The sequence below is a fragment of the Chrysochloris asiatica genome, unplaced genomic scaffold (genome assembly GCF_000296735.1).
Source record: "Chrysochloris asiatica unplaced genomic scaffold, ChrAsi1.0 scaffold00146, whole genome shotgun sequence".
NCBI lineage: Eukaryota > Metazoa > Chordata > Mammalia > Afrosoricida > Chrysochloridae > Chrysochloris > Chrysochloris asiatica.
Window position 1 is genome coordinate 8,783,243 of NW_006408664.1, and position 10,813 is coordinate 8,794,055.

General features: G+C 37.3%; 1 protein-coding gene across 1 annotated transcript in view; it reads left to right on the plus strand.

Annotated features, from left to right (window-relative positions):
• ME1 (malic enzyme 1, NADP(+)-dependent, cytosolic) overlaps positions 1-10,813 on the plus strand; it is a 215,214-nt gene that overhangs the window by 135,989 nt on the left and 68,412 nt on the right. The window contains exon 7 of the mRNA XM_006870656.1: positions 9,184-9,293. Coding sequence (XP_006870718.1) covers positions 9,184-9,293 — 110 coding nt within the window. The remainder of the gene's footprint in view (positions 1-9,183; positions 9,294-10,813) is intronic.

Here is a 10,813-nt window from a genome sequence, read left to right on the forward strand (position 1 = left end):
TCAATCTTCTACGGTCTTATTCACTATCCAACTTTCACATGCATTTTATTGAAATTACCATGGCTTGAGTCAGGCACACCTTAGTCCTCAAACTGACATCTTTGCTCTTCAACACTTTAAAGAGGTCTTGTGCAGCAGATTTACCCAATGCAATACACCTTTTGATTTCTCGACTGCTGCTTCCATAAGTGTTGATGGTTGTTGATCCAAGCAAAATGAAGTCTTTGACAATTTCAGTCTTTCCTCCATTTATATGGATGTTGCTTTTTGGTCCAGTAGTGACGATTTTTGTTTTCTTTACAATGAGGTGCAACCCATACCGAAGGCTGTAGTCTTTCATCTTCATCGTTAAGTATTTTAAGTCCTCTTTGCTTTTGGCAAGCAAGGTTGTATCATCTGGAACTCTCAGGTTTTTAATGAATCTTCCTTCAATCTTGATTCCACATTTTTCTTCATGTAATCCAGCTTCTCGAATTATTTGTTCAGCATACAGATTGAATAAATTTGGTGAAAGAATACAACCCTGGTTCACACCTTTGCTAATTTTAAACCGTTGGGTATTCCCTTGTTTTGTTCACACAATGGCCTCTTTGATTATGTACAGCACAATTAAGAGTTCCAAAATACTCATACGTCCCCAATATTGTCCATAGCTTGTCATGATCCACACAATCAAAAGCCTTTGCGTAGTCAATAAAGCATAGGTAAACATCTTTCTGGTATTCTCTGGTTTGAGCCAAGATCCATCAGATATCAGCAATGATATCCCTTATTCCATGTCCTCTTCTGAAACCTGCTTAAAACTCTCAAAATTCTGTCAATGTATGCTTGCAGCCATTTCTGTATTACCTTTAGTAAAACTTTACTTGCATGAGATATCAATGATATTGTCCAGTGATTTCCACATTCTATTGGATCACCTCTCTTTGGAAGGGGCTCAAATACAGATCTCTTCCAGTCAGTAGGCCAGGTAATTGTCTTACAGATTTCTTGGCATAGATGAGTGAGTGTCTCAAGTGCCACTTCAGTTTGTTGGGAGATTTCAATTTGTATTACATCAATTCCTGTTGCCTTATTCTTTGCCAATGATTTTAATGTGTCATGGACTTCTTTCTTCAGGATCATTGGCTCTAGATTATATGCTATCTCTTGAAATGGTTGAACATTGACCATTTCTTTTGGGTACAGTGACTCTGTGTATTCCTTCCATCTTCTTTTTATGCTTTCTTCATTATTCAGTATTTTGCCCATGGTGGTGGTGATAGTGGTGGTTATGTGCCGTGGAGTCGGTTCCAATTCATAGCAACCCTGTACAGGGTTCTTGAGGCTGTAAATCTTTATGGGAGCAGAAAGCCTCATCTTTCTCCCACAGAACAGTAGTTTTGAATTGCTGACCTTAAGGTTCGCAGCCCGATTTGTAATCACATAGAATCCTTCAATACCACAAGTTGAGTCATAAATGTTTTGAATTTTAACTTCATGTCCCTCAACTTGAGAAATGCTGAGCATGTTCTTCCCTTTTGGTTTTCTAACTCCAGGTCTTTGCACATTTTGTTATAATATTTGACTTTGTCTTCTCTAGCTGACCTTTTGAAATTTGAAGTTTTCTATTCATCTCTAGCTTTAGCATCTCTATGCAGGAAAGCAAGTTTCCGAGTCTCTTCTGATATCCATTTTGGTCTTTTTCTTCTTTATTGTCTTCCTATGCGTGGTGCTGTAGGCTAATGTGTCAGACTGCAAAGTCATTTGAACTGCAAGGTCAGTGGTTCAAGCTCACCAGCTGCTCCTTGGAACCCCTGTACAGGGTCACTATGGGTCAGAATCAACTTGATGGCACTTAACAACAACTAAGACCTTTTGCTTTCTTTCCTGTAAGATGTTCTTGATGCCATCCCACACTCTACTGATCTTCAGTTTTTAGTGTCTAATGTATCAAATCGGTTCCTTAGACGACCTCTAAATTCAGGTAAGATATATTCAAGGTCATATTTTGGCTCTCGTGGACCTGTTTTCATTTTCTTCAGATTCAGCCTGACTTTACATATGATCAGTCGGTGGTCTGTTCCACAGGCTGCACCTGGCCTTGTTTTGGCTGATGATATGGAGCTTTTCTGCTATCTCTTTCCACAGATGTAGTCAATTTGATTTCTGTGTATTTCATATGGTGAGGTCCATGTGTAGTCATATTTTATGTTGCAATGAACAAGGCATTGGTCTTGCAAATTTTTATTATGCAATCTCCAATATCGTTTCTATCACCAAGGTCATATTTTCCAACTACTTATCCTTCTTCTTTGTTTCCAACCTTTGCAATCCAATTGCCAGTAATTATCAATACAGCTTGACTGCATGTTTCATTAATTTCTGACTGAAGAAGATAGAATTCTTCAATTTCATCATCACTGACTTTAGTGGCTGGTGCATAAATTTGAATAATAATGGTATTAACTGGTTTTCCTTGTAGTTGTATGAATATTATCCTATCACAGACAGCATTGTATCTCATGATCTTTTTGATGATGTTCTTTTTGATGATGAATACAACACCATTCCTCTTCACATTGTCACTCCTAGCATAGTAAACCATGTGATTGCCAGATTCAAAATGCCCAATACCATTCCATGTCAGCTCACTAATGCCTATGATATCAATGTTTATACATTCCATTTCATTTTTAACAATTTACAATTTTCTTAGATTCATACATTCCATTGTTCAAATTATTGATGGATGTTTACAGCTGTTTCTCTACATTTTGAGTTGTGCCCATCAACAAATGCAGGTCCCGAGAGATTTACTCCATTCGTGTCATCATGGTCAACTCTACTTTGAGGAGTCAGCTCTTCCCTAGTTGCTTTTTAAATGTTTTCTTACCTCAGGGGCTCATCTTTCAGCACTATACCTGACAGTATTCTGGTGCTCTTCATCATGTTTCAGTATTCTCTAATTTGGAGGGATGAATAGCATTACCAAATATTGAAAATATTAGAAAACTACATAAATTAAAACAGGGTGGCATTTTTACCCCTGTGTAGGCAGATTGGTATTGTTGTATGCTGTGGAGTCAATTCTGACTCATAGTGACCCTATACAACAGGATAAAAATACCCCATAAGGTTTCCAAAACTGAGGAGTCCTTGTATACCACTGTAGGCACTGGACTGTGAATGGAAAGGCTGACAATTCAAACCCATCAGCCAGCCACTCCTCAGAATTACTATACAGGTTTGCTATGAGTCAGAACAGACCCAATAGCACTTAAAAATATAAAAGTTTTACAAAAGTAAATTGCCACATCTTTCACCCTTGGAGTAGCTGCTGGTGGGTTCAAATCATGAAACTTTCATTTAGCAGATAAGCACTTAACCACTGCACAACCAGAGCACTAAATGGATTAGTAGACTATTGGTGGTGGTGGTGGTGTGCCATAATACCAAGATATTCTGCCTGTTATCTCATCTATAAGATGAGGATAATAATTGTATGGAGCATGGAGGTTTCTTAATAAGTGCTGAACTGTGAACCACAAGGTCTATAGTTCGAGTCCATCTGCCACTCGGCAGGAGAAGGATGCTTTTTGTTCCTGCAAAGATTTAAAACTTCAGAAACCTTATATAGGGTCACTGTGAATCGGAACCTACTCGGTGGCACTTAACAGAACAACATCTTATCAGATACGATTATTGTGAATAACAAATGAGTTAATGTTTATATGTGGGGGTTCACAAAGTTCATGGAAAAAAAATCTATTATTTGTTAATTTCATTTTTCATGGCTGTTTAGAGGCATCCTCATAAAAAGTACTTGTTGCTAGTTGCCTTCGAGTTGGTCTCTGGCTCATGGTAACCACATGCACAAGTGAATGAAATATTACACATCCTTAGCCATATCCCTGATTTCTTGCACATTAGACCTTTGTGATTCAAAGGGTTTTCATCAGTCAAAACAAGTTCAGGGATCCACTGTGCAGCAGACCATCAGTTGCTCATGTGCAAGTTCAGGCTGAAGTTGAAGAAAATACTACCTTGACTATATCCCTTCTGAATTTAGAAACCATCTCAAGAACAGATTTGATGCATTGAAAACTAATGACTGAAGGTCAGATGAGTTGTGGGATGCCAACAAAAACATCATACATGAAGAAAACCAAAAGGTCACTAAAAAGACAGGAAAGAAAAAGAGAGCAAACAGAATGTTAGAAGAGATTCTGAAGCTCGCTCTTGAATCTAGAGTAGCAAAAGTGACTGAAAGAAATAATGAGTTAAAAGAGCGAAACAGAATTTCACAGGACAACTGGAGAAGACAAAGTAAAATATAATGAAATGTACAAGACCTTGAATTAGAACTAAAAAAGGAAGAGCATGTTCCACATTTCTCAAACTGAAAAATTGAAACAAAATTGAAACCTCAGGTTGAAATATTGAAGGATTCTATGGTGTGGTGCTATAGGATTAGCACTGGACTGCTAATCATAAGGTCAGCAATTCAAACCCACCAACCTTTTCTTGGAAACCCTGTACATAGTAGCTATGAGTCAGAACTGACTCAACAGCTCTTCCTAACAACATGGGCAAAATATTGAACCATGCAAGAAGTATCAAAAGAAGATGCAAGGAACACACAGAGACACTGTGCCAAAAAGAATTGGTCAACATTCAACCATTTCAAGAGGTAGCATATGATCAAGAACCAATGATACTGAAGGAAGAAATTTAAGCAGCACTGAACACACTAGCAAAAGAAAAAATGTTCCAGGAATGGATGGAATACAAATTGAAATGTTTCAACAAACTAATGCAGCACTGGAAGCACTCAGTAGTCAATACCAAGAAATTTGGAAGGCAGCTACCTGGCTAATCAACTGGAAGAAATCCACATTTGTATCTGTCATTGAACAATAGCATTAATATCACACACAAGTAAAATTTTTCTTAAGAGAATTCAAAAACAGTTGCAGCAGTACATTGACAACAAGCTGCCAGAAATTCAAGAAGAATTCAGAAGGGGACAAGGAATGAGGGATATCATTGCTGACGTTAGATGGATCTTGACAGAGAATACTAGAAAATGGTTACTTGTGCTTTTTTAACTATACAAAGGCATTTGACTATGTGGACCACAACATACTATAGATAACATTGAGAAGAAGGGGGGTATAACAGAAGACTAAATTGTGCTCATATGTAACCTGTACATAGATTGAGTGACAGTCATTCACAAAGAACAAGGGAATACCTTATGGTTTAAAACCAGGAAAGGTGTGCATCAGGGTTGTATCGTTTCACCACCCTTATTCAATCTGTATTCTGAGCAAATAATTTGAGAAACTGGACTATATTAAGAAGAATGCATATCATTCTTCCTTAGAGGAAGACTCATTAACAGCCTGAGATATGCAAATGACACAACCCTGCTTGCTGAAAGCTAAGAGGAACTGAAGCACTTATGAATGAAGATAACATACTACAATTGTCAGTATGGATTGCACCTCAATACAAAGAAAACAAAAATCCTCACAACTGGAACAATAAACATCATCTGATAAATGGAGAGAAGATTGAAGTTTTTCAAGGACTTCATTTTATGTGGCTCCATAATCAAAACTCATGGAAGCAGCAGTAAGAAATCAATGAGATATTGCACTGGGCAAATTTGCTACAAAAGACCTCCTTAAAGTATTAAAGAGCAAAGATATCACTTTGAGAACTAAGTTGCAGCTGACTAAAGCCATGATATTTCAACGACCTGATAGTTTAGTGGATTACAAACTAGCTTGCTAATAAGCTCAAGGAATCTACCAGTTGCTCTGTGGGAGAAGATGAGGTTTTCTGCTCCTGTAAAGATTTACAGCACTGGAAACTCTATATAGAGTCACTGTAAGTCAGAACTGACTCAAAGACACACTATCACCATCAGCACCACATCACCACCACCACCACCACCATATGCATGTGAAAGCTGGACAGTGAATAAAGAAAACTGAAGACCAAATGATGCATTTGAATTGTGTTGGTGAAGAATATTCAAAGTACTATGACTACCAGGGGGTGAAAAAAATCTACCTTGGAAGAAGTCTGGTCAGAATGCCCCTTAGAAGCAAGGATACTGAGACTTTATCTCATGTACTTTGGACATATATCAGGAGGGATGAGTCCCTGTAAAAAGATACCATGTTTGGTAAAATAGAGGGTCACTGAAAAAGAGGAAAACCCCCAAAGAGATGGATTAACACAGCAGCTTCAACAGTGGACTCAATATTAAAAACAATTGTGACTGTGGCACAGGCAGTGTTTTGTTGGGTTGTGCGTAGGATCCTTATGCATCATAATCCACTGAATACCACTTAACAACAACATCTAAGAGTATCTTGAACAAGAAGAGAAACGTCTTGTCCATTGGTGCTTGAAGAATATAACTAAATATGGAGATGAAGATTAATAGTTGAGAGAAATCATACATTATACTTTCATTACACCAGAAAGTAGGAGGCAGGTCTGGATTTAAAAGGAATGGAGAAGGTTAGGAGAAGCCATTACATGGTAATAGAATCATTATATCACCAAAGATGAATCAAAGGAATCACAAGTAGAGTGGCAGTGAATGTCTAGCTACGGTTGGAGTATATATAGACATATTGTAGCAAGAATCTTCAAAGCTATATAGCTTTTTCTGGAAACTCTCAGATACTTGTGTTATCAACAATGTTCATTTTCCTTGCTTTGGATAGATAAGTGGATGAATAGTTATTTGAAAAAAGGGACAGACAGATAAGTTGATTTCCAAAATAAAAATCCATTGCCATAGAATAAAAGCCACAATCCTAAAGTATACATTTAAAGTTACCAACATAAAATTTTGACCTTATCTTTTACTACACTCTTATATGTTGTTGTTCTTAGGTTCCATGATCAACTCCTAGCAACTCCATGTGATAGAGTAGACCTGCCCCATAAGATACTCAAGAAATTTGAAAGACAGAGCTACCTGGCCAGCCTATTTGTGCCCATTCCAAAGAAAGGTGCTCTAACAGAGTAATGAAATTATCGAACAATACCATTAATAAAGCACACACATAAACTTTTACTGAAGTGAATTAAAGAATAGTTGTAGCAGTGTATCAACAGGGAACTCTTAGAAATTCAAACCAGCTTCAGAAGAGGATATAGAACAAGAGCTTTTGTTACTTATGTCAAATGGATCTTGGCTAAAAGCAGATAATACCAGAGAGATGTTTTGTTGTTGTTGTTGTTAAGTGCCATTGAGTTGGTTCCAGCTCATAACAACCCTGTATAGGGTTTCCAAGTGGTTGGTGAGCTTGAACCACCAGCCTTGCAGTTCAAAACAACTTTTAGTCTAGCACATTAGCCTACAATGCCACACCAGGACTCCAGAAAGATGTTTACCTATTCTTCTTTGACTTTGCAAAGGCATTCAACTTTGTAAACTGGGGCTAGCACTGATATAACAAATTGGGGCTAGCACTGTGAAGAATGGGAATTCCAGAATACTTAACTGTGCTCTTGTGGAATCTGTACATAGACTAAGAGTCAGTCATTTGGGATATTGAATGGTTTAATATCAGGAAAGGTATGTGTCAGTATTGTATCCTTTCACTATATTTATTCAGTCTACATGGTGGTGGTGGTTATGTGCTATGGAGTTGGTTCCTACTCATAGCGACCCTGAACCGGGTTTCCGAGGCTGTAAATCTTTATGGGAGCAGAAAGTCTCATCTTTCTCCCGTGCAACAGCTGGTAGTTTCGAACTGCTGACCTTGAGGATCAAAACACGATTCGTAACCACTACGCTACCAGAGCTCCTTATGCAATCTATATGTTGAGCAAATAATCTGAGAAGTTGGAATATATGAAGAAGAAATGTGTCATGAAGATTGAAGGAAGATTCATTAATAACCTGTAATGTACAGATGGCACAACCATGTTTGCTGAAAGTGAAGAAAATTGAAATATTTATTGATGAAGATCAAAGACTGCAGGCTTCAGTGTGGATTACAACCAACATAAAGAAAAGAAAAAGTCTCACAGTTGGACCAATAAGCAAAATCATGATAAACAGACAAAAAATTGACTTTGTCAAAGATTTCATTTTACTTGGATCCACAATGAATACCCAAGAAAACAGTAGTCAAGAAAGCTAATGGTGTATGGCATTTGGCAAATCCACTGTGAAAAACCTCTTAAAAGTGTATTAAAGTAAAGATGTCACTTTGAGGACTTAACCAAGCAATGGTCTTTTCACTTGCCTCATATGCATGCCAAAGCTGGACTATAAATAAGAAAGATCAAGGTATAATTGATGCATTTGTGTTATCATGTTGGTGAGAAGTATTGAATATACTAATGACTGTCAGAAAAATGACCAAATCTGTCTTTGAAGATGAACAGCCAGGATGCTCGTTATAAACAAGGATGGCAAGACTTCATCTCATGTATTTAGACATGTTATCAAAGGGACGATTCCCTGGAGAAAGGCATCATGCTTGGTAAAGTAGTGGGTCAGCAAAAACAGGGAGACCCTCAGTAAAATGGACTGCCACAGTGGCTCTAACATGGCGGCGGTATGGAATGGACAGTGTTTCATTCTGGTGTACGTATCAGAATTGACTTGGCAGCACAGTACCTAACAGCAACATGGAAGCCGTTAAAGGGCAGATCACTAGGTCTTTGTCTTGCAAAGCAGCCAGATAGATTTTGCTCCGCACCATTTTAGGTAAACAAATTTCCCCCATATTTCCTGTCTGTCATTTTCCTTCTGCTATTCCCTCAACATGTAAGTCAGAATCAGATACCAGAATTCATTCATTTTGTTACCCACGCTATGGCCTCAGCCAGAAGTGAAACTTGTCCCCAGAACTATAATTTGTTGTTTAATACCACTTTTATACTATTTCTTTATTGTGATGATATTTGTTTCTACTTAATTTTAAATTACGTGAATTTAGGGACCATATTTTTATCATCTTTATATTATATTACAGTATTACAGTGCCACCATATTGACTTTTCTGTAATAGGCATGCAATAAATGCAGTGAATACTGACTGAATTTTGAACTATAAATTTTAAAAAAAATTATAATTTTAGTTTTTAAAGTTTATTTTCATTTACCTCATTTCATGTGAAATTGTTTTTTGTTGTTTTTTTTTTTTTTTTGTCACATAGGTATGGCATGAATTGCCTTATTCAGTTTGAAGATTTTGCCAATATGAATGCATTTCGTCTCCTGAACAAGTATCGAAACCAGTATTGTACATTCAATGATGATATTCAAGGTAATGAAATTTTACTACATATGGATCAAGAACATGTCCTGAATTAGTTCCTAATTTTATGATTCAGATTGGATAAATATTTACTACCTACCTATTATGTGTCCTGGTGGTTCTAAGGGTTAATGATTGGGCTGCTAATCACAAGATTAACAGTTCAAACCCACCAGCCATATATCATAAGAGAAAGATGAGACTGTCTACTCCCCTAAAGATTTAGAGTCTTGTAAACCCTGTATAGGGTCACTGTGAGTCAGAATCAACTCAGTGACAGTGGGTTTCATTCGGTATTAATATGCTAGGAATTATAATTGGTGATGTCTCACATTAGTTTTCATTTAATTCCACAAATTTCAAAAAAGTAGTGTGTGACTCTACATTGTACCAGATTATCTACATTTAGAAAGACAGCTCTCAAAAATCTGTTAAAATCACCAGAAATTATGGCTAAGTGGAGAATGAAATGTATGAAAATATATTACTCATTATTTAAAATTGCAAGTGTATATACTTCTCTTTTCAAACTTCTTTTAATCTGCCATTTTTCCTTAAAAAAAAAAAGGGAAAGCAGTGAAGACACAGGGGGCCTAACTCACCAGCTGCTCCCCGGAAACCCTATACAGGGTCGCTATGGGTCGGAATCGACTTGGTGGCACTTAACAACAACAACAATAGGATAAAAGGTCTTGACATTCCCATGAGGTTGAAATATGGTTATAAAGAGAATAATTGAATATAAGGACTAGAAATATAGGAGATTGTAGACTAAGCATGATATCTAAATAGTATTTAGATATCTAAATAGTATTTCCAAGAAACTTTAGTTCTGAGTAAGGATAAGCGCCAAGATGAAATTTCTGAAGACTGTAACCAGGCTGGAATAAAGATGAATGTCCCTGCAAAGAAGTGGTCAAAGAAAAGTTTGAATGTAATGTGAGGATGTGGATGTTTCTCTGAGAGTTTATGTGGTAGACAAAGTAAGATATTTGTGTCGATACCTTATTAACAGAAATATACTTTATAAATGCAACTTTTTTTAAAGTTTATTCTGCTGAAATTAAGATCTATGGTATGGCATGTTGTTGTTCTTGTTGTTATGTGCTGTGGAGCCGCTTTCGACTCATAGTGATCCTGTACAGGGTTTTCAAGGCTGTAAATCTTTACAGTAGCAGAAAGCCTCATCTTTCTCCCGCAGAACAGCTGGTACTTTTGAACTGCTGACCTTTAGGTTCACAGCGCAATTCATAACCACTACTCTACCAGAGCTCCTTAGCTACAGAAAAATTTGAACCTCTTTATAACTTTTAAGACATATTAAAGCTGAAACAGTATCTTCAGGCTAGAATCGTTGTTGTTGTTGTTAAGTGCAATCCAGTCGGTACTGACTCATAGCAACCTTATGCACAGCAGAACAAAACACCGCCCGATCATGGGCCAACCTCACTACTGTTGCCACGCTTGAGTCCATCGACGCTGCCACTTGGCCAATCCATCCTGTTGGGGGGGCTTCCTCTTTTTCTCTG